This window comes from Triticum urartu, chromosome 3A (genome assembly GCF_056163025.1).
Source record: "Triticum urartu cultivar PI428250 chromosome 3A, HENAU_Tu73, whole genome shotgun sequence".
In the NCBI taxonomy this organism is placed as follows: Eukaryota; Viridiplantae; Streptophyta; class Magnoliopsida; order Poales; family Poaceae; genus Triticum; species Triticum urartu.
In genome coordinates, this window is record NC_141875.1 from 429,506,506 (window position 1) to 429,531,854 (window position 25,349).

Genomic DNA, 25,349 nt, shown 5'->3' on the forward strand with positions numbered 1-25,349 from the left:
TATGTGGTCCGATGAATATTGAAGCTCGCGGCAGGTATCATTATTTTCTGATCTTCACAGATGATTTGAGCAGATATGAGTATATCTACTTGATGAAACACAAGTCTGAAACATTTGAAAATTTCAAAGAATTTCAGAGTGAAGTGGAGAATCGTCGTAACAAAATAAAAGTTTCTATGATATGATCGCAGAAGTAAAATATTTGAGCTACGAGTTTGGCCTTCAGTTAAAACAATGTGAAATAGTTTCACTACTCACGCCACCTGGAACACCACAGTGTAATGGTGTGTCCGAACGTCGTAACCGTGCTTTATTAGATATGGTGTGATCTATGACGTCTCTTACTGATTTACCGCTATCGTTTTGGGGTTATGCATTAGAGACAGCTACATTCACGTTAAATAGGGCACCATCTAAATCCGTTGAGACGACACTGTATGAACTATGGTTTGGCAAGAAACCTAAGGTGTCATTTCTTAAAGTTTGAGGTTGCAATGCTTATGTGAAAAAGTTTCAACCTGATAAGCTCAAACCCAAATCAAAGAAGTGCGTCTTCATAGGATACCCAAAAGAAAATGTTGGGTACACCTTCTGTCACAGATCCGAAGACAAGATATTCGTTGCTGAGAATGGATCCTTTCTAGAGAAGGAGTTTCTCTCGAAAGAAGTGAGTGGGAGGAAAGTAGAACTTGATGAGGTAACTGTACCTGCTCCCTTATTGGAAAGTAGTTCATCACAGAAATCTGTTCCTGTGACTACTACACCAATTAGTGAGGAAACTAATGATGATGATCATGTAACTTCAGATCAAGTTACTACCGAACCTCGTAGGTAAACCAGAGTGATATCTGCACCAGAGTGGTACGGTAATCCTGTTCTAGAGGTCATGTTACTTGACCATGACGAGCCTACGAACTATGAGGAAGCGATGATGAGCCCAGATTCCGCGAAATGGCTTGAGGCCATGAAATCTGAGATGAGATCCATGTATGAGAACAAAGTATGGATCTTCAAGAGGAAGACGGACGCTGATAGTAGTGTCACTATCTACAAAGCTAAAATTGTCAAAAAAAGGGTTTCGACAAGTTCAAGGTGTTGACTACGATGAGAGTTTCTCACTCGTATCTATGCATAAGTCTATCCGAATCATGTTAGCAATTGCCGCATTTTATGAAATCTGGCAAGTGGATAAACAAAACTGTATTCCTTAATGGATTTATTAAAGAAGAGTTGTATATGATGCAACCAGAAGGTTTTTTCAATCCTAAATGTACTAACAAAATATGCAAGCTCCAGCGATCCATCTATGGACTGGTGCAAGCATCTCGGAGTTGGAATATACGCTTTGATAAGTTGATCAAAGCATATAGTTTTATACAGACTTGCGGTGAAGCCTGTATTTACAAGAAAGTGAGTGGGAGCATTACAGCATTTCTGATAAGTATATGTGAATGACATATTGTTGATCGGAGATAATGTAGAATTATTCTGCAAAGCATAAAGGAATGTTTGAAAGGAGTTTTTCAAAGAGAGACCTCGGTGAAGCCGCTTACATATTGAGCATCAAGATCTATAGAGATAGATCAAGATGCTTGATAAGTTTTTCAATGAGTACATACCTTGACAAGATTTTGAAGTAGTTCAAAATGGAACAGTCAAAAAGGAGTTCTTGCTTGTGTTACAAGGTGAGAAGTTGAGTAAGACTCAAAACCCGACCACGACAGAAGATAGAGAGAGAATGAAAGTCATTCCCTATGCCTCAGCCATATGTTCTATAAAGTATGCCATGCTGTGTACCAGACCTATTGTATACCCTGCCCTGAGTTTGGCAAGGGAGTACAATAGTGATCTAGGAGTAGATCACTGGACATTGGTCAAAATTATCCTTAGTGGAATAAGGATATGTTTCTCGATTATGGAGGTGACAAAATGTTCATCGTAAAGGGTTACGTCGATGCAAGTTTTGACAGTGATCCAGATGACTCTAAGTCTCAATCTGGATACATATTGAAAGTGGGAGCAATTAGCTAGAGTAGCTCCATGCAGAGCATTGTTGACATAGAAATTTGCAAAATACGTACAGATCTGAATGTGGCAGACCCGTTGACTAAACTTCTCTCACAAGCAAAACATGATCACACCTTAGTACTCTTTGGGTGTTAATCACATAGCGATGTGAACTAGATTATTGGCTCTAGTAAACCCTTTGGGTGTTGGTCACATGTCGATGTGAACTATGGGTGTTAATCACATGGTGATGTGAACTATTGGTATTAAATCACATGACGATGTGAACTAGATTATTGACTCTAGTGCAAGTAAAAGACTGAAGGAAATATGCCCTAGAGGCAATAATAAAGTTATTATTTATTTCCTTATATCATGATAAATGTTTATTATTCATGCTAGAATTGTATTAACCGGAAACATAATACATGTGTGAATACATAGACAAACAAAGTGTCACTAGTATGCCTCTACTTGACTAGCTCGTTGATCAAAGATGGTTATGTTTCCTAACCATAGACATGAGTTGTCATTTGATTAACGGGATCACATCATTAGGAGAATGATGTGATTGACTTGACCCATTCTGTTAGCTTAGCACTTGATCGTTTAGTTTGTTGCTATTGCTTTCTTCATGACTTATACATGTTCCTATGACTATGAGATTATGCAACTCACGTTTACCGGAGGAACACTTTGTGTGCTACCAAACATCACAACGTAACTGGGTGATTATAAAGGTGCTCTACAGGTGTCTCCGAAGGTACTTGTTGGGTTGGCGTATTTCGAGATTAGGATTTGTCACTTCGATTGTCGGAGAGGTATCTCTGGGCCCTCTCGGTAATGCACATCACCTGAGCCTTGCAAACATTGCAACTAGTGAGTTAGTTGCGAGATGATGTATTACAGAACGAGTAAAGAGACTTTTCGGTAACGAGATTGAACTAGGTATTGAGATGCCGACGATCGAATCTCGGGCAAGTAACATACCGATGGCAAAGGGAACAACGTATGTTGTTATGCGGTCTGACCGATAAAGATTTTCGTAGAATATGTAGGAGCCAATATGAGCATCCAGGTTCCGCTATTGGTTATTGACCGGAGACGTGTCTCGGTCATGTCTACATAGTTCTCGAACCCGTAGGGTCCACACGCTTAACGCTACGATGACAGTTATATTATGAGTTTATATGTTTTGATGTACCGAAGGAGTTCGGAGTCCCGGATGAGATCGGGGACATGACGAGGAGTCTCGAAATGGTCGAGACGTAAAGATCGATATATTGGACGACTATATTCGGACTTCGGAAAGGTTCCGAGTGATTCGGGTATTTTTCGGAGTACCGGAGAGTTACGGGAATTCGCCGGGGAGTATATGGGCCTTATTGGGCCATAAGGGAATAGAGGAGATAGGCCAAAAGGAAGGAGGCCTGCCCCCCCCTCTGGTCCAAATTGGACAAGGGGTGCACCCCCCCTTTTCCTTCTCACTCTCCTCCTCTTTCCTTCACTCCTATTCCAACAAGGAAAGGAGGGGTCCTACTCCCGGTGGGAGTAGGACTCCCCCCTTGGCGCGCCCTCCTCCTAGGCCGGCCGCCTCTCCCCTTGCTCCTTTATATACAGGGGCAGGGGGGCACCTCTAGACACACAAGTTGATCAAGTTGATCGTCTCTTAGCCGTGTGCAGTGCCCCCTCCACCATAGTCCACCTCGATAATACTGTAGCGGTGCTTAGGCGAAGCCCTGCGCCGGTAGAACATCAACATCATCACCACGCCGTCGTGCTGACGAAACTCTCCCTCAACACTCGGCTGGATCGGAGTTAGAGGGACGTCATCAGGCTGAACGTGTGCTGAACTCAGAGGTGCCGTGCGTTCGGTACTTGATCGGTCGGATCGTGAAGACGTACGACTACATCAACTGCGTTGTGCTAACGCTTCTGCTTTCGGTCTACGAGGGTACGTGGACAACACTCTCCCCTCTCGTTGCTATGCATCACCATGATCTTGTGTGTGCGTAGGAATTTTTTTGAAATTACTACGTTCCCCAACAATATCTTCATCTCCTCCAAGGATAAGAAGTAAAACCTTCGTCCATTTGAGGTACTTATGTTTGGGAACGCAGTATTTCAAAAAATTTACCTACGATCACGCAAGATCTATCTAGGAGATGCATAGCAATGAGAGGGGAGAGTGTGTCTACGTACCCTCGTAAACCGAAAGTGAAAGCGTTTAGTAACGCGGTTGATGTAGTCGAACGTCTTCGCGATCCAACTGATCCAAGTACCGAACGCACGACACCTCCGCGATTAGCACACGTTCAGCTCGATGACGTCCCTTGAACTCTTGATCCAGTTGAGGCCGAGGGAGAGTTCCGTCAGCACGACGGCGTGGTGACGGTGATGATGAAGCTACCAACACAGGGCTTCGCCTAAGCACTACAACGATATGACTGAGGTGTGTAACTGTGGAGGGGGCACCGCACACGGCTAAAATATCAACTTGTGTGTCTTTGGGGTGCCCCTGCCTCCGTATATAAAGGAGGGAGAGGCAAACGGCCCTAGGGGGACGTGCCAAGGTGTGGAGTCCTACTAGGACTCCCTAGTCCTAGTAGGATTCCACCTCCCACACGGAGTAGGAAAGAGGGAAGGGAGAAGGAGAAGGAAAGGGGGGCGGCCCCCTTTTCCTAGTCCTAATCGACTTCCTGCCCAAGGGGGGGTTGCACCAGCCCCTTGTGGGCTGGTGTGCTTCCCTCTTATGGCCCATAAGGCCCATAACTTCTCTCGGGGGGTTGCGGTAACCTCCCGGTACTCCGGAAAAATACTTGAACCACTCGAAACTATTCCGATGTCCAAGTGCAACCTTCCAATATATGAATCTTTACCTCTTGACCATTTCGAGACTCCTCTTCATGTCCGTGATCTCATCCGGGACTCTGAACAAGCTTCGGTCATCAAATCACATAACTCATAATACAAATCGTCATCGAACGTTAAGCGTGTGGAACCTACGGGTTCGAAAACTATGTAGACATGACTGAGACTCCTCTCCAGTCAATAACCAATACCGAAAGCTGGATGCTCATATTGGCTCCAACATATTCTATGGAGATCTTTATCGGTCAAACCGCATAACAACATACGTTGTTCCCTTTGTCATCGGTATGTTACTTGCCCGAGATTCAATCGTCGGGTATCATCATACCAAGTTCAATCTCGTCACCGGCAAGTCTCTTTACTCGTTCCGTAATGCATCATGCCGTGACTAACTCATTAGTCACATTGCTTGCAAGGCTCATAGTGATGTGCATTATTGAGAGGGCCCAGAGATACCTCTCCGATATACGGAATGACGAATCCTAATCTCGATCTATGCCAACTCAACAAACACCATCGGAGACACCTGTAGAGCATCTTTATAATCACCCGGTTACGTTGTGACATTTGATAGCACACAAGGTGTTCCTCCGGTATTCGAGAGTTGCATAATCTCATAGTCTGAGGAACATGTATAAGTCATGAAGAAAGCAATAGGAGAAAAACTAAACGATCATAATGCTAAGCTAATGGATGGGTCTTGTCCATCACATCATTCTCTAATGATGTGATCCCGTTCATCAAATGACAACACATGTCTATGGTTAGGAAACTTAACCATCTTTGATTAACGAGCTAGTCAAGTAGAGGCATACTAGGGACACTCTGTTTGTCTATGTATTCACACATGTACTAAGTTTCCGCTTAATACAATTCTAGCATGAATAATAAAAATTTATCATGATATAAGGAAATATAAATAACAACTTTATTATTGCCTCTAGGGCATATTTTCTTAAGTCTCCCACTTGCACTAGAGTTAACAATCTACTTCACATCGTCATGTGATTTAACACCAATAGTTCACATCTTTATGTGATTAGTTCACATCTCTATGTGACCAATACCCAAAGGGTTTACTAGAGTCAATAATCTAGTTCACATCGCTATGTGATTAACACCCAAAGAGTGATCATGTTTTTCTTGTGAGAGAAGTTTTAGTCAACGGGTCTGACACATTCAGAGCCGTGTGTATTTTGCAAATTTTCTATGTCTACAATGCTCTGCACGGAGCTACTCTAGCTAATCGCTCCCACTTTCAATATGTATCCAGATTGAGACTTAGAGTCATCTGGATCAGTGTCAAAGCTTGCATCGATGTAACCCTTTACGGCGAACTTTTTGTCACCTCCATAACCGAGAAATATTTCCTTAGTCCTCTAAGGATAATTTTGATCGTTGTCCAGTGATCTACTCCTAGATCACTATTGTACTCCCTTGCCGAAATCATGCTAAGGTATACCATAGGTCTGGTACACAACATAGCATACTTTATAGAACCTATGACTGAGGCATAGGGAATGACTTTTCATTCTCTTTCTATTTTCTGCCGTGGTCGGGTTTTGAGTCTTTACTCAACTTCACACCTTACAACTCAGGCAAGAACTCCTTCTTTGACTGATCCATTTTGAACTTCTTCAAAATCTTATCAAGGTATGTACTCATTGAAAGTCTTATCAAGTGTCTTGATCTATCTTTATAGATCTTGATGCCTAATACATAAGTAGCTACACTGGGGTCTTTCTTTGAAAAACATCCTTTCAAACACTCCTTTATACTTTCCAGAAAATTCTACATCATTTCCGATCAACAATATGTCATTCACATATATATCAGAAATGTTGTAGTGCTCCCACTCACCTTTTTGTAAATACTGGCTTCACCGCAAGTCTGTATAAAACTATATGCTTTGATCAACTCATCAAAGCGTATATTCCAACTCCGAGATGCTTGCACTTGTCCATAGATGGATCGCTGGAGCTTGCACATTTTGTTAGCACCTTTAGGATTGACAAAACCTTCTGGCTGCATCATATACAACTCTTCTTTAATAAATCCATTAAGGAATGTAGTTTTGATATCCATTTGCCAGATTTCATAAAATGCGGCAATTGCTAACATGATTCGGACAGATTTAAGCATCGATACGAGTGAGAAAATCTCATCGTAGTCAACACCTTGAACTTGTCGAAAACCTTTTGCGATAATTCGAGCTTTGTAGATAGTAACACTACTATCAGCGTTCGTCTTCCTCTTGAAGATCCATTTATTCTCAACGGCTCACCGATCATCGGGCAAGTCAATCAAAGTCCATACTTTGTTCTCATACATGGATCCCATTTCAGATTTCATGGCCTCAAGCCATTTCACGAAATATGGGCTCATCATCGCTTCCTCATAGTTCGTAGGTTTGTCATGGTCTAGTAACATGACTTCCAAAAAGGATTACCGTACCACTCTGGTGCGGACCATACTCTGGTTGACCTACGAGGTTCGGTAGTAACTTGATATGAAGTTTTATGATCATCATCATTAGCTTCCTCACTAATTGGTGTAGGAATCACTCGAACTGATTTTTGTGATGAACTACTTTCCAATTCGGGAGAGGGTACAATTACCTCATCAAGTTCTACATTCCTCCCATTCACTTCTTTCAAGAGAAACTTCTTCTCTAGAAAGGATCCATTCTTAGCAATGAATATTTTACCTTCGGATCTATGATAGAAGGTGTACCCAATAGTTTCCTTTGGGTATCCTTTGAAGACGTATTTCTCCGATTTGGGTTCGAACTTATCAGGTTGAAACTTTTTCATATAAGCATCACATCCCCAAACTTTAAGAAACGACAACTTAGATTTCTTGCTAAACCACAGTTCATATGGTGTCGTCTCAACGAATTTAGATGGTGCCCTATTTAACGTGAATGCAGTTGTCTCTAATGCATAACCCCAAAATGCTAGTGGTAAATTGGTAAGAGACATCATAGATCGCACCATATCTAATAAAGTACAGTTACGACGCTCGGACACACCATTACGCTGCGGTGTTCCAGGTGGCGTGAGTTGCGAAACTATTCCACATTGTTTCAAATGAAGGCCAAACTCGTAACTCAAATATTCGCCTCCGTGATCAGATCGTAGACACTTTATTTTCTTGTTACGATGATTCTCAACTTCACTCTGAAATTCTTTGAACTTTTCAAATGTTTCAAACTTGTGTTTCATTAAGTAGATATACCCGTATTTGCTCAAATCATCTGTGAAGGTCAGAAAATAACTATACCCGACGCGAGCCTCAACACTCATCGGACTGCATACATCGGTATGTATTATTTCCAATAAGTCAGTGGTTCGCTCCATTGTTCCAGAGAACGGAGTTTTAGTCATCTTGCCCATGAGGCATGGTTCGCAAGCATCCAATGATTCATAATCAAGTGATTCCAAAAGTCCATCCGCATGGAGTTTCTTCATGCGCTTTACACCAATACGACCTAAACGGCAGTGCCACTAGTATGTTGCACTATCATTATCGACTTTGCATCTTTTGGCATCAATATCATAAATATGTGTATCACTACGATCAAGATTCAATAAACCATTCACCTTGGGTGTATGACCACAGAAGGTTTTATTCATGTAAACATAATAACAATTATTCTTTGACTTAAATGAATAACTGTATTGCAATAAACATGATACAATCATTTTATGCTCAACACAAACACCAAATAACATTTATTTTAGGTTCAACACTAATCTCGAAGGTAAAGGGAGTGTGCGATGGTGATCTTATCAACCTTGGAATCATTTCCAACACACATCGTTATGTCGCCCTCAACTAGTCTTTGTTCATTTTGTAATTCCTGTTTTGAGTTACTAATCATAGCAACTGAACCAGTATCAAATACCCAGGGGCTACTATGAACACTACTAAAGTACACATCAATAACATGTATATCATATATACTTTTGTTCACTTTGCCATCCTTCTTATCCGCCAAGTATTTGGGGCAGTTCCGCTTCCAGTGACCATTTCCTTTGTAGTAGAAGCACCCAGTTTCAGGCTTGGGTCTAGCTTTGGGCTTCTCCATGGGAGTGGCAACTTGCTTGCCATTTTTCTTAAAGTTCCCTTTCTTTTCCTTGCCCTTTTACTTGAAACTAGTGGTCTTGTCAACCATCAACACTTGATGCTTTTCTTGATTTCTACCTTCGCCGATTTCAACATCGTGAAGAGCTTGCGGAATCGTTTTCGTCATCCTTTGCATATTATAGTCCATCACGAAGTTCCAGTAACTTGGTGATAGTGACTAGAGAACTCTGTTCAATCACTATCTTATCTGGAAGATTAACTCCCACTTGATTCAAGTGATTGTAGTACTCAGACATTCTGAGCACATGCTCACTGGTTGAACTATTCTCCTCCATCTTGTAGGAAAAATACTTGTCAGAGGTCTCATACCTCTTGACTCGGGCATGAGTCTGAAATACTAATTTCATCTCTTGGAACATCTTATATGCTCCTTGTGGTTCAAAACATTTTTGAAGTCCCGGTTCTAAGCCATAAAGCATGGCGCACTAAACTATCAAGTAGTCATCATACCGAGCTTGCCAAACGTTCATAACGTCTGCATCTGCTCCTGCAATAGGTCCGTCACCTAGCAGTGCATCAAGGACATAATTCTTCTGTGCAGCAATGAGGATAATCCTCAGATTACGGACCCAGTCTGCATCATTGCTACTATCATCTTTCAACTTATTTCTCTGTAGGAACATATCAAAAATAAAATAGGGGAGCTATACGCGAGCTATTGATCTACAACATAGATATGCAAAAACTATCAGGACTAAGTACATGACAAATTAAAGTTCAATTAGTCATATTACTTAAGAACTCCCACTTAGATAGACATCCCTCTAGTCATCTAAATGATCATGTGATCCATATCAACTAAACCATGTCCGATCATCACGTGAGATGGAGTAGTTTATAATGGTGAACATCACTATGTTGATCATATCTACTATATGATTAACGCTCGACCTTTCGGCCTCAGTGTTCCGAGGCCATATCTGCGTATGCTAGGCTCGTCAAGTTTAACCTGAGTATTCTGCGTGTGCAAAACTGGCTTGCACCCGTTGTATGTGAACGTAGAGCTTATCACACCCGACCATCACGTGGTGTCTCGGCACGACGAACTGTAGCAACGGTGCATACTCAAGGAGAACACTTATACCTTGAAATTTAGTGAGAGATCATCTTATAATGCTACCGCCGTACTAAGAGAAATAAGATGCATAAAAGGATAAACATCACATGCAATAAAAAAGTGATATGATATGGCCATCATCATCTTGTGCCTTTGATCTCCATATCCAAAGCACCGTCATGATCACCATCGTCACCAGCTTGACACCTTGATCTCCATCGTAGCATCATTGTCGTCTCGCCAACTATTGCTTCTACGACTATCGCTACCGCTTAGTGATAAAGTAAAGCAATTACATGGCGATTGCACTTCATACAATAAAGCGACAACCATATGGCTCCTGCCAGTTGCCGATAACTTTTACAAAACATGATCATCTCATACAACAATTTATATATCATCACGTCTTGACCATGTCACATCACAACATGCCCTGCAAAAACAAGTTAGACGTCCTCTACTTTGTTGTTGCAAGTTTTACGTGGCTGCTACGGGCTTCTAGTAAGAATGGTTCTTACCTACGCATCAAAACCACAACGATTTTTCGTCAAGTGTGCAGTTTTAACCTTCAACAAGGACCGAGCGTAGTCAAACTCGATTCAACTAAAGCTAGAGAAACAAACACCCACTAGCCACCTGTGTGCGAAGCACGTCGGTAGAACCAGTCTCATGAACGCGGTCATGTAATATCGGTCTGGGCCGCTTCATCCAACAATACCGCCGACTCGAAGTAAGACATTGCTGGTAAGCAGTATGACTATTATCGCCCACAACTCTTTGTGTCCTATCGTGCATATAACATCTACGCATAGACCTGGCTCGGATGCCACCGTTGGGGAATGCAGTATTTCAAAAAATTTACCTACGATCATGCAAGATCTATCTAGGAGATGCATAGAAACGAGAGAGGAGAGTGTGTCTACTTACCCTCGTAGACCAGAAGCGGAAGCGTTTAGTAACGTGGTTGATGTAGTCGAACGTCTTCACGATCCAACAAATCCAAGTACTGAACGCATATCACCTCCGCGATCAGCACACGTTCAGCTCGATGACGTCCCTCGAACTCTTGATCCAGTTGAGGCCGAGGGAGAGTTCCGTCAGCACGACGGCGTGGTGACGGTGATGATGAAGTTATCGACGCAGGACTTCGCCTAAGCACTACAACGATATGACCGAGGTGTATAATTGTGGAGGGGCATCGCACACGTCTAAAAGATCAACTTGTGTGTCTTTGGGGTGCCCCTGCCTCCGTATATAAAGGAGGGAGAGGGAGAGGCAGCTGGCCCTAGGGGGGCGCGCCAAGGTGTGGAGTCCTACGAGGACTCCCTAGTCCTAGTAGGATTCCACTTCCCACACGGAGTAGGAAAGGGGGAAGGGAGAAGGAGAAGGAAAGGGGGGGTGGCCCCCTTCTCCTAGTCCTAATCGGCTTCCTGCCCAAGGGGGGGGGGCGCACTAGCCCATTGTGGGCTGGTGCGCTTCCCTCTTATGGCCCATAAGGCCCATAACTTCTACCCGGGGTTTCGGTAAGCTCCCGGTACTCCGGAAAAATGCCCGAACCACTCGGAACCATTATGATGTCCAAGTTCAACCTTCCAATATATGAATCTTTACCTCTCGACCATTTCGAAACTCCTCTTCATCTCCGTTATCTCATCCGGGACTCCGAACAAGCTTCGGTCATCAAATCACATAACTCATAATACAAATCGTCATCGAACGTTAAGCGTGCGGACCATACGGATTCGAGAACTATGTAGACATGACCGAAACATCTCTCCTGTCAATAACCAATAGCGAAATATGGATGATCATATTGGCTCCCACATATTCTACGAAGATATTTATCGGTCAAACCACATAACAACATACGTTGTTCCCTTTGTCATCGGTATGTTACTTGCCCGAGATTCAATCGTCGGTATTGAAGGAAATATGCCCTAGAGGCAATAATAAAGTTATTATTTTATTTCCTTATATCATGATAAATGTTTATTGTTCATGCTAGAATTGTATTATCTGGAAACACAATACTTGTGTGAATACATAGACAAACTAAACGTCACTAGTATGCCTCTACTTGACTACCTCGTTAATCAAAGATGGTTATGTTTCCTAACCATAGACATGTGTTGTCATTTGATTAACGGGATCACATTATTAGGAGAATGATGTGATTGACATGACCCATTCCATTAGCTTAGCACCCGATCGTTTAGTATGTTGCTATTGCTTTCTTCATGACTTATACGTGTTCCTATGACTATGAGATTATGCAACTCCCGTTTGCCGGAGGAACACTTTGTGTGCTACCAAACGTCACAACGTAACTGGGTGATTATAAAGGAGATCTACAGGTGTCTCCAAAGGTACATGTTGGGTTGGCGTATTTCGAGATTAGGATTTGTCATTCCGATTGTCGGAGAGGTATCTCTGGGCCCTCTCGGTAATGCACATCACATAAGCCTTGCAAGCATTACAACTAATAAGTTAGTTGTGATATGATGTATTACGAAACGAGTAAAGAGACTTGCCGGTAACGAGATTGAACTAGGTATTGAGATACCGACGATCGAATCTCGGGCAAGTAACATACCGATGATAAAGGGAACAAAGTATGTTGTTATGCGGTCTGACCGATAAAAGATCTTCATAGAATATGTGGGAGCCAATATGAGCATCCAGGTTCCGCTATTGGTTATTGACCGGAGACATGTCTCAGTCATGTCTACACTGTTCTCGAACCCGTAGGGTCCGCACGCTTAACGTTACGATGACAGTTTCATTATGAGTTTATATATTTTGATGTACCGAAGTTAGTTCGGAGTCCCGGATATGATCACGGACATGACGAGGAGTCTCGAAATGGTCAAGACATAAAGATTGATATATTGGAAGCCTATGTTTGGACATCGGAAGTGTTCCGGGTGAAATCGGCATTTTACTGGAGTACCGGGAGGTTACCGGAACCCCCCGGTAACCTAATGGGCCTTAATGGGCCTAGTGGAGGAAGAGGAGAGGAGGCCTAGGGGCTTCTGCGCGCCCCTCCCCCCCCCCAAGTCTGAATTGGACAAGGAGGGGGGCGGCGCCCCCCCTTTCCTTTCTTCCCTCTCTTCCTTCTTCCCCAAGTCCTAATTCAACTAGGGAAAGGGGGGGAGTCCTACTCCCGGTAGGAGTAGGACTCCTGCGCGCCTCCTCCTAGGGCCGGCCGCACTGCCCTTGGCTCCTTTATATACGGAGGCAGGGGGCACCCCTAGACACGCAAGTTGATCTCTAAGATCGTTCTCTTAGCCGTGTGCGGTGCCCCCTTCCACCATAGCCCTCGATAATATTGTAGTGGTGCTTAGGCAAAGCCCTGCGACAGTAGAACATCAAGATCGTCACCATGCCGTCGTGCTGACGGAACTCTTCCCTGACACTTTGTTGGATCGGAGTCCGGGGATCGTCATTGAGCTGAACGTGTGCTAGAACTCGGAGGTGCCGTAGTTTCGGTGCTTGATCGGTCAGGCCGTGAAGACGTACGACTACATCAACCGCGTTGTCATAACGCTTCCGCTGTCGGTCTACGAGGGTATGTAGATCACACTCTCCCCTCTCGTTGCTATGCATCACCATGATCTTGCATGTGCGTAGGAATTTTTTTGAAATTGCTACGTTCCCCAATAGTGGCATCCGAGCCTAGGTTTTATGCGTTGATGTTATATGCATGAGTAGAACACAAGTGAGTTGTGGGCGATATAAGTCATACTGCTTACCAACATGTCATACTTTGGTTCGGCGGTATTGTTGGACGAAGCGGCCCGGACCGACATTACGCGTATGCTTACGCGAGACCAGTTCTCCCGACGTGCTTTGCACAAAGGTGGCTAGCGGGTGTCAGTTTCTCCAACTTTAGTTGAACCAAGTGTGGCTACGCCTGGTCCTTGCGAAGGTTAAAACAGCACCAACTTGACAAACTATCGTTGTGGTTTTGATGCGTAGGTAAGAACGGTTCTTGCTAAGCCCGTAGCAGCCACGTAAAACTTGCAACAACAAAGTAGAGGACGTCTAACTTGTTTTTGCAGGGCATGTTGTGATGTGATATGGTCAAGACATGATGCTAATTGTATGAGGTGATCATGTTTTGTAACTGAGTTATCGGCAACTGGCAGGAGCCATATGGTTGTCGCTTTATTGTATGCAATGCAATTGCGCTGTAATGCTTTACTTTACCACTAAGCAGTAGTGATAGTCGTGGAAGCATAAGATTGGCAAGACGACAACGATGCTACGATGATGATCAAGGTGTCGCGCCGGTGACGATGGTGATCATGACGATGCTTCGAAGATGGAGATCACAAGCACAAGATGATGATGGCCATATCATATCACTTATATTGATTGCATGTGATGTTTATCTTTTATACATCTTATCTTGCTTTGATTGACGGTAGCATTTTAAGATGATCTCTCACTAATTATCAAGAAGTGTTCTCCCTGAGTATGCACTGTTGCGAAAGTTCTTCGTGCCGAGACACCTTGTGATGATCGGGTGTGATAGGCTCTACGTTCAAATACAACGGATGCAAAACAGTTGCACACGCGAAATACTCAGGTTATACTTGACGAGCCAAGCATATACAGATATGGCCTCGGAACATGAAGACCGAAAGGTCGAGCGTGAATCATATAGTGATGTTCACCAATGAAACTACTCCATCTCACGTGACGATCGGACATGGTTTAGTTGATTTGGATCACATGATCACTTAGAGGATTAGAGGGATGTCTATCTAAGTGGGAGTTCTTTAGTAATATGATTAATTGAACTTAAATTTATCATGAACTTAGTACCTGATAGTATCTTGCTTGTTTATGTTTGATTGTAGATAGACGGCCCGTGCTGTTGTTCCGTTGAATTTTAATGCGTTCCTTGAGAAAGCAAAGTTGAAAGATGATGGTAGTAATTACACGGACTGGGTCCGTAACTTGAGGATTATCCTCATTGCTGCACAGAAGAATTACGTCCTGGAAGCACCGCTGGGTGCCAGGCCTGCTGCTGGGGCAACACCAGATGTTATGAACATCTGGCAGAGCAAAGCTGATGACTACTCGATAGTTCAGTGTGCCATGCTTTACGGCTTAGAATCGGGACTTCAACGACGTTTTGAACGTCATGGAGCATATGAGATGTTCCAGGAGTTGAAGTTAATATTTCAAGCAAATACCCGGATTGAGAGATATGAAGTCTCCAATAAGTTCTATAGCTACAAGATGGAGGAGAACAGTTCTGTCAGTGAGCATATACTCAAAATGTCTGGGTATAATAATCACTTAATTCAATTGGGAGTTAATCTTCCAAATGATTGCGTCATTGACAGAATTCTCCAATCACTGCCACCTAGCTACAAGAGCTTCGTGATGAACTATAATATGCAAGGGATGAATAAGACTATTCCCGGGCTCTTCGCAATGCTGAAAGCTGCGGAGGTAGAAATCAAGAAGGAGCATCAAGTGTTGATGGTCAACAAGACCACTAGTTTCAAGAAAAAGGGCAAAGGGAAGAAGAAGGGGAACTTCAAAAAGAACAGCAAGCAAGTTGCTGCTCAAGAGAAGAAACCCAAATCTGGACCTAAGCCTGAAACTGAGTGCTTCTACTGCAAGCAGACTGGTCACTGGAAGCGGAACTGCCCCAAGTATTTGGCGGATAAGAAGGATGTCAAGGTGAACAAAGGTATATGCGATATACATGTTATTGATGTGTACCTTACTAATGCTCGCAGTAGCACCTGGGTATTTGATACTGGTTCTGTTGCTAACATTTGCAACTCGAAACAGGGACTACGGATTAAGCGAAGATTGGCTAAGGACGAGGTCACGATGCGCGTGGGAAATGGTTGCAAAGTCGATGTGATCGCGGTCGGCACGCTACCTCTACATCTACCTTCTGGATTAGTATTAGACCTAAAAAATTGTTATTTGGTGCCAGCATTGAGCATGAACATTATATTTGGATCTTGTTTGATGCGAGACGGTTATTCATTTAAATCAGAGAATAATGGTTGTTCTATTTATATGAGTAAAATCTTTTATGGTCATGCACCCATGAAGAATGGTCTATTCTTATTAAATCTCGATAGTAGTGACACACACATTCATAATATTGAAACCAAAAGATGCAGAGTTGATAATGATAGTGCAACTTATTTGTGGCACTGCCGTTTAGGTCATATCGGTGTAAAGCGCATGAAGAAACTCCATACTGATGGACTTTTGAAACCACTTGATTATGAATCGCTTGGTACTTGCGAACCGTGCCTTATGGCTAAGATGAAAAAAACACCGTTCTCCGGTACTATGGAGAGAGCAACATATTTGTCGGAAATCATACATACAGATGTATGTGGTCCGATGAATGTTGAGGCTCGTGGCGGATATCGTTATTTTCTCACCTTCACAGATGACTTAAGCAGATATGGGTATATCTACTTAATGAAACATAAGTCTGAAACATTTGAAAAGTTCAAAGAATTTCAGAGTGAAGTTGAAAATCATCGTAACAAGAAAATAAAATTCCTACGATCCGATCATGGAGGAGAATATTTGAGTTATGAGTTTGGTGTACATTTGAAACAATGCGGAATAGTTTCGCAACTCACGCCACCCGGAACACCACAGCGTAATGGTGTGTCCGAACGTCGTAATCGTACTTTACTTGATATGGTGCGATCTATGATGTCTCTTACTGATTTACCGCTATCGTTTTGGGGTTATGCTTTAGAGACGGCCACATTCACGTTAAATAGGGCACCATCAAAATCCGTTGGGAAGAACTGTGGTTTGGCAAGAAACCAAAGTTGTCATTTCTGAAAGTTTGGGGCTGCGATGCTTATGTGAAAAAGCTTCAACCTGATAAGCTCCAATCCAAATCGGAGAAATGTGTCTTCATAGGATATTCAAAGGAAACTATTGGATACACCTTCTATCACAGATCCGAAGGCAAGACTTTTGTTGCTAAATTCGAAAACTTTCTAGAGAAGGAGTTTCTCTTGAGAGAAGTGAGTGGGAGGAAAGTAGAACTTGATGAGGTAACTGTACCTGCTCCCTTATTGGAAAGTAGTACATCACAGAAACCGGTTTCTGTGACACCTACACCAATTAGTGAGGAAGCTAATGATGATGATCATAAAACTTCAGAACAAGATACTACTGAACCTCGTAGATCAACCAGAGTAAGATCCGCACCAGAGTGGTACGGTAATCCTGTTCTGGAAGTCATGCTACTAGGTCATGATGAACCTACGAACTATGGAGAAGCGATGGTGAGCCCAGATTCCGCAAAATGGCTTGAAGCCATGAAATCTGAGATGGGATCCATGTATGAAAACAAAGTGTGGACTTTGGTTGACTTGCCAAAAGATCGGCAAGCAATTGAGAATAAATGGATCTTCAAGAAGAAGACTAACGCTGACGGTAATGTTACTGTCTACAAAGCTCGACTTGTCGCAAAAGGTTTTCGACAAGTTCAAGGGATTGACTATGATGAGACCTTATCACCCGTAGCGATGCTTAAATCTGTCTGAATCATGTTAGCAATTGCCGCATTTTATGATTATGAAATTTGGCAGATGGATGTCAAAACTGCATTCCTGAATGGATTTCTGGAAGAAGAGTTGTATATGATGCAGCCGGAAGGTTTTGTCGATCCAAAGGGATCTAACAAAGTGTGCAAGCTCCAGCGATCCATTTATGGACTGGTGCAAGCCTCTCGGAGTTGGAATAAACGCTTTGATAGTGTGATCAAAGCATTTGGTTTTGTACAGACTTTTGGAGAAGCCTGTATTTACAAGAAAGTGAGTGGGAGCTCTGTAGCATTTCTGATATTATATGTAGATGACATATCGGAAATGATATAGAATTTCTGGATAGCATAAATGGATACTTGAATAAGAGTTTTTCAATGAAAGACCTCGGTGAAGCTGCTTACATATTGGGCATTAAAATCTATAGAGATAGATCAAGACGCTTAATTGGACTTTCACAAAGCACATACCTTGACAAAGTTTTGAAGAAGTTCAAAATGGATCAAGCAAAGAAAGGATTCTTGCCTGTGTTACAAGGTGTGAAATTGAGTAAGACTCAATGCCCGACCAATGCAGAAGATAGAGACAAAATGAAAGATGTTCCCTATGCTTCAGCCATAGGCTCTATCATGTATGCAATGCTGTGTACCAGACCTGATGTGTGTCTTGCTATAAGTCTAGCAGGGAGGTACCAAAGTAATCCAGGAGTGGATCACTGGACAGCGGTCAAGAACAACCTGAAATACCTGAAAAGGAATAAGGATATGTTTCTCATATATGGAGGTGACAAAGAGCTCATCGTAAATGGTTACGTTGATGCAAGCTTTGACACTGATCCAAACAATTCTAAATCGCAAACCGGATATGTGTTTACATTAAACGGTGGAGTTGTCAGTTGGTGCAGTTCTAAACAAAGCGTGGTGGCGGGATCTACATGTGAAGCGGAGTACATAGCTGCTTCGGAAGTAGCAAACGAAGGAGTCTGGATGAAGGAGTTCATATCCGATCTAGGTGTCATACCTAGTGCATCGGGTCCTATGAAAATCTTTTGTGACAATACTGGTGCAATTGCCTTGGCAAAGGAATCCAGATTTCACAAGAGAACCAAGCACATCAAGAGACGCTTCAATTCCATCCGGGATCTAATCCAGGTGGGAGACATAGAGATTTGCAAGATACATACGGATCTGAATGTAGCAGACCCATTGACTGAGCCTCTTCCACGAGCAAAACATAATCAGCACCAATGCTCCATGGGTGTTAGAATCATTACTGTGTAATCTAGATTATTGACTCTAGTGCAAGTGGGAGACTGAAGGAAATATGCCCTAGAGGCAATAATAAAGTTATTATTTTATTTCCTTATATCATGATAAATGTTTATTGTTCATGCTAGAATTGTATTATTCAGAAACATAATACTTGTGTGAATACATAGACAAACTAAACGTCACTAGTATGCCTCTACTTGACTAGCTCTTTAATCAAAGATGGTTATCTTTCCTAACCATAGACATGTGTTGTCATTTGATTAACGGGATCACATTATTAGGAGAATGATGTGATTGACATGACCCATTCTATTAGCTTAGCACCCGGTCATTTAGTATGTTGCTATTGCTTTCTTCATGACTTATACATGTTCCTATGACTATGAGATTATGCAACTCCCGTTTGCCGGAGGAACACTTTGTGTGCTACCAAACGTCACAACGTAACTGGGTGATTATAAAGGAGCTCTACAGGTGTCTCCAAAGGTACATGTTGGGTTGGCGTATTTCGAGATTAGGATTTGTCACTCTGATTGTCGGAGAGGTATCTCTGGGCCCTCTCGGTAATGCACGTCACATAAGTCTTGCAAGCATTACAACTAATGAGTTAGTTGTGAGATGATGTATTATGAAATGAGTAAAGAGACTTGCCTGTAACGAGATTGAACTAGGTATTGAGATACCGACGATCGAATCTCGGGCAAGTAACATACCGATGACAAAGGGAACAAAGTATGTTGTTATGCGGCCTGACCGATAAAAGATCTTCGTAGAATATGTGGGAGCCAATATGAGCATCCAGGTTCCGCTATTGGTTATTGACCGGAGACATGTCTCGGTCATGTCTACATTGTTCTCGAACCCGTAAGGTCCGCACGCTTAACGTTACGATGACAGTTTCATTATGAGTTTATATATTGTGATGTACCGAAGTTAGTTCGGAGTCCCGGATATGATCACGGACATGACGAGGAGTCTCGAAATGGTCGAGACATAAAGATTGATATATTGGAAGCCTATGTTTGGACATCAGAAGTGTTCCGGATGAAATCGTCATTTTACTGGAGTACCGAGAGGTTACCGGAACCCCCCGGTAACCTAATGGGCCTTAATGGGCCTAGTGGAGGAAGAGGAGAGGAGGCCTAGGGGCTGCTGCGCCCCCCCCCCCAAGTCCGAATTGGACAAGGAGGGGGGCGGCGCCCGCCCTTTCCTTTCTTCCCTCTCTTCCTTCTTCCCCAAGTCCTAATCCAACTAGGGAAAGGGGGGAGTCCTACTCCCGGTAGGAGTAGGACTCCTCCTGTGCGCCTCCTCCTAGGGCCGTCCACACCCTCCCCTTGGCTCCTTTATATACGGGGGCAGGGGGCACCCCTAGACACACAAGTTGATCTCTAAGATCGTTCTCTTAGCGGTGTGCGGTGCCCGCTTCCACCATAGTCTTCGATAATATTGTAGTGGTGCTTAGGCGAAGCCCTGCGACAGTAGAACATCAAGATCGTCACCACGCCGTCGTGCTGACGGAACTCTTCCTCGACACTTTGCTGGATCGGAGTCCGGGGATTGTCATCGAGCTGAACTTGTGCTAGAACTCGGAGGTGCCATAGTTTCGGTGCTTGATCGGTCGGGCCGTGAAGACGTATGACTACATCAACCGCATTGTCATAACGCTTCCGCTGTCGGTCTACGAGGGTACGTAGATCACACTCTCCCCTCTCGTTGCTATGCATCACCATGATCTTGCATGTGCGTAGGAATTTTTTAGAAATTACTATGTTCCCCAACAGGTATCATCATACCTAGTTCAATCTCGTCACCGGCAAGTCTCTTTACTCATTCCGTAATGCATCATCCCATGACTAACTCATTAGTCACATTGCTTGCAAGGCTCATAGTGATGTTCCCCAATAGGTACCATCACATCATTCTCTAATGATGTGATCCCGTGCATCAAATGACAACGCATGTCTATGGTCAGGAAACTTAATCATGGTTTAGGGTTTAGGGTTTAGAGGCATACTATGGATACTCTGTTTGTCTATGTATTCACACATGTACTAAGTTTCCGGTTAATAAAATTCTAGCATGAATAATAAACATTTATCATGATATAAGGAAATATAAATAATAACTTTATTATTGCCTCTAGGGTTCCTTCAACTTAATCTTTAAGTAATTACCCTAGTGAACCTCTCTAGAGTCACCATGGTATTTACTCTTAAGGATTTGTTTATACGAAACATATGACTTTATACATTTGATAGCATATATGATGAATTCAATCTCTGAAATATATTGAACTTTATTCATCCACACATGCTCATCAACTATTGATTTCTGCATAGTGTTATGCTATGTGACAGTTTGAGAAAACATTTTCTCATCTTAAACTTCCTCAAAACCTTGCTTAACAAAATTAGATGTTTCAATCTGTCTATATAGATTTTCATCCAATAATTCTAAGTCCTTTGTGCGAATATACTTTATATTATTTCCGATCAAGTGATATGTCATACATGTGTAAGATCAGAAATATCATAGAGCTCCCACTAAAATTCTTTTATCCACAAGCTTCCTGATAAATTCCAAATTCTCCAATTACTTTATCAAATTCTAGCTACTTGACACATTATTTCAAATCATACTCATGGCTTGAAATATTTATATCATTCTGGTATTCCTGACAAAACCTTTTCTCTACTCCTAAGGGAGCAGTTGGTAGTCTCGCTTCCAGGTTTTTTTTAGTCCCACCTCCCACAGTTTATTTTGGTACCTCCTCCCACCTGTGACTAAGCCACCACAAACCGAAAAAACCTCCTGAGGCCCGAAACCGCACCTATCCACATGCGACCCTCAATAGACGTACGAAGGAAAACCTGCGACAAAAAAACCTACGACGGTTAACCAGCGATAGAAAAACCGTGCGGCCGCACGTAGGAGCGACGACTCCTGTTATCGAGCGAGGTCTCCCTTCGTGGCCGCCCTACATCCCTGCGCCGCCTCGCTTCAGTCGCTGCCCTACATCCTCGCCGCCCTCCATCCTGGTCGACGTCGTCGCCCCGCTTCACTCGCCTTCCTCCGTCCGTGAAGGGTCCTGGACAAGGTCGTCGCTGCCCTCCATCCAGCGCTGGGATCCTGGACAAGGTCGCCGCTGCCCTCCATCCGCGTCGATCCTGGACACCTCGACAATCCGGCGCTGATCCGGCGGTGGTCCTGGATCAGGTCGTCGATGCCATCCATCACTTCGCCGCCGCGCTGAACTCCTCACCCTTGATACATGATTCGGCGCTGATCCTGGACGAGGATATGCGGACACGTCCAGGACCCGGCCAAAATACGCCCTAGATCCGAAAAATAGGTATACAAACCATCTCAAACATCAATCGCATCTCATACATCTCAAATGCCATACAATACAACCCATACACCCATCGCATATCATCCAGCCATGGCAAGTGCTTTGACATGGGATGGATCCGCCTGCATGATTGAATTCTGTTCTACACAGTTTAGGTTTTTTTTCATGTTAATAATAGTCTCAAGTACACATGTTTACAGTCGGCAATTGGCAATTTTTTGTTACCAAGGAGTATCCTGCATCCTGCACTTGTATAAGTATGGCAAGAAAGAAAACACAAACCATACTGGACCCAAGAGTATGTTTCCAAGCAAGTACAGAGATGTAGAAGATGCAGATGAAAGTGCCATTGCATTATATATGTAGAATAAAATACAATTGCAGTATATGCTAGAATAAACTACCATTTCTGTCTTCATGTTTTTTGCCATTCAATAGTTGCATATGGGGAATTCAAAAAGCACGGCAGGCGAACATCAACCAGAAGATGACGTAACTACAGGTATGCTGCAATCTACCATGTTTACTTTTAGTCGCGAGACCTGAATATCTGACAGTGACAGACTCTATGCATAATGTCTTCTAGGTCTTACAAGCGGGAGTAGAGATGCAGACCACAATGCGAGCATCATACCCGTAGCTGAAAATGTCGATAACGTTTACACGACGGAATCAGGTATAATACTGTGCGAATATTGGTTATAACTGTTGCCTCACGTCCATTTCTGAATGTGGCATAATGCATTATGTGTTGCAGTCCTTACGGGCGGGATAAATGTTGGAGACTACAATGCAAACTTCATACCCTTACATGCAAATATTCACGATATTTACACGACGGGAGCAGGTATAAGACTGTGTCAACATTGCTGATAATGTTTCGTGCATAACTTATATTTTGTTGATTCTAAGCTGTAGGGCGGGAAACTTCAAACGATGGGATTCCGTCGTATTCTGAGAATAATATGGATGGTACGACTAAGCTACGAGATGATACTCAAGGTATTCACATGCATGCTTATACAGCTTCCAAATAGACATCTTCGGTAGCGGATCAGAGAGGTTAAGTCCATTTTCCCAGATGAGCTTAATGGGCTTTCTGGTTTTTACGCTTAACGTAATGCAGATGACAAAACTTACAAGCAGCATGCAACAATATGCATATTTAATGAAGATAAAAAAAGTTGGCAAAACAAGGGACCAGTACAACGCACAGAGGCGTGAATCTTATTGGAAGAAAAAAGAGGAGGATATGGTCAGATTACAAGAAGATTATCAGCCATCCCTTACAAAGACTGGTAAGTATTATAGCGTGATTGTGCTCACTAATCTTGGTGTTTTCTGAATACCTATACTATGCAACTTAATCGTTATGGTAATCTGACTTCATAGATGTTCCCCGTGTTGGTTTCATATATGTTGTATCAACATATATCTAAGTGATTTGTACCTACTTTTTTTGTTCTCTAACTGTCATACCTGTTGTAACAATGGTAGACCATAGGGATCTTATCAACGCGTGGAGGCGGGCATCTTATCGCACTAAGAAGTCAGATGGTTCTATAAACCAGCTAGACGGTGGGCCGATTGTTCACCGCCGTACTCTATGTGATATCACAAATGTTCAACAACCTTCATGTGTGATCCCTGGTACAATGTCGTTAGTTATATGCGTGTATTTGATAATCATACTATTTGTGATTATGTTTAACTTCTCTTTGCTTTCTGAACGCCCGTGCTGGATTACAATAGGAACTAATGTTGGGGCAGATCATATGTTGGGGCAGCTAATCAAACCCACGCGAGATGATAAGCACCGGAAAGTTGATCTTCGTCCCCTTTGTAATTCAAGTAAGATTATTTTATGTTACATCCTAGCATTCATGGTTCAGCCATTTTAATAAATAGTAACCTAGCATTTTATATCAGATGACCCTGCTAGCTCGGTTGATACATCAATCTCGCATAATGAATCAACATATCCTCCTAAAGCTACAAGCACGTCTGATGTAATTGCAGATAAAAATATAGAAGGTAAAATGATAGTGCTTTTTCCATACTCGTTTGTTCTCATGTTGTTTTTTCCTTTCGTAGTTGAGAGAATGACATGGAAGACATCAGTAGATGACTTGAATGATACCACAGAAAATACGCAAGTAATAGAAGAAGAACGCAAAAGAGACCGTAAAAATGCTTTGAGGAGAGCTGCATATCGGCAGAGAAAAGATCGGAATCTGCAAGATCAACATGCACAGGCTCTTAATTTATCTGGTAACCTCTAACGGTTTTTACCATTATAGTCAGTACCCGACTTCATGTCTTAACGATTAAGGTTTCCACATGTTGATCCAATTTGTTTAACCAGACAACCCAACTAGCTCCAACTATACATCATTTTCGGTTGATGCGACAACATTTCATGCTACTACTACAGTCACATCTGGTCTCAATAATGACAAAGAAGTACAAGGTAATCGATTTGTGCATACTCCATCATCAATTGCTGCCATTGTTATGATTTATTGTCTAATGTCCTGATCGACATCAGATGTGATCTTGAATGACACCCTAGAAACAAAGCAAAAAACCGACGAAGAACTCAAGAGAGATCGTAGAAACGCACTGCGGAGAGCTGCTTATAGGAGGAGAAAGGATAAGCTTATCCATGATGAAAACCTACGTCCACTTTCGTTATCAGGTAAAACATGATCTATATATTCACCATGAATTACATATCTTCTTTTGCTGATCATAGGTAAATGTTCTTTTAGCCACCATCATGCTCGATGCGTACAGTTTATTGCTGCATATTAATGCACCATCATGGTTTTTTCCTATAGACGTCTTAAATAATATTGGTTCTAACTATGTTTTCAAATCAACACAAAACCAGCCAACCATAATAGCTCCAGCTATGTTGAATTCGAGGGTGGCGCAGCAATATTTCCCCATTCAACATTAGACGCGTCTGTTGTCACTCATGACAATGATCTAGCTAGGAGGCAACGTGATAATGAGCGGAAAAGAAATTTAACAAACGAGCAAAGGGAGCAAATAAACGCACAGAGGCGTGCAGATTATCA

At 42.6% G+C, this 25,349-nt stretch overlaps 2 protein-coding genes across 14 annotated transcripts in view; one reads left to right on the forward strand and one right to left on the reverse strand.

Moving 5' to 3' along the window:
• Window positions 1-25,349, forward strand: part of LOC147979956 (uncharacterized) — a 41,550-nt gene that overhangs the window by 11,263 nt on the left and 4,938 nt on the right. Inside the window, exons 2-6 of the mRNA XM_087515413.1 lie at window positions 22,705-22,768; window positions 22,853-22,942; window positions 23,024-23,079; window positions 23,185-23,268; window positions 23,393-23,564. Of these exons, the coding sequence (XP_087371539.1) occupies window positions 22,705-22,768; window positions 22,853-22,942; window positions 23,024-23,079; window positions 23,185-23,268; window positions 23,393-23,564 (466 nt within the window). The remainder of the gene's footprint in view (window positions 1-22,704; window positions 22,769-22,852; window positions 22,943-23,023; window positions 23,080-23,184; window positions 23,269-23,392; window positions 23,565-25,349) is intronic.
• Window positions 21,447-25,349, reverse strand: part of LOC125544219 (stomatal closure-related actin-binding protein 1-like) — a 33,928-nt gene continuing 30,025 nt past the window's right edge. For 9 of the 13 annotated variants that reach the window (XM_087547278.1, XM_087547287.1, XM_087547286.1 and 6 more), the window contains one exon: window positions 22,281-24,834. The gene's annotated coding sequence lies outside the window, so the exon portion shown is untranslated. Of the gene's footprint in view, window positions 21,745-21,799; window positions 22,250-22,280; window positions 24,835-25,349 lie in introns of those variants that run through there. The other 4 variants (XM_087547274.1, XM_087547277.1, XM_087547276.1 and 1 more) reach the window with 4 other exon arrangements.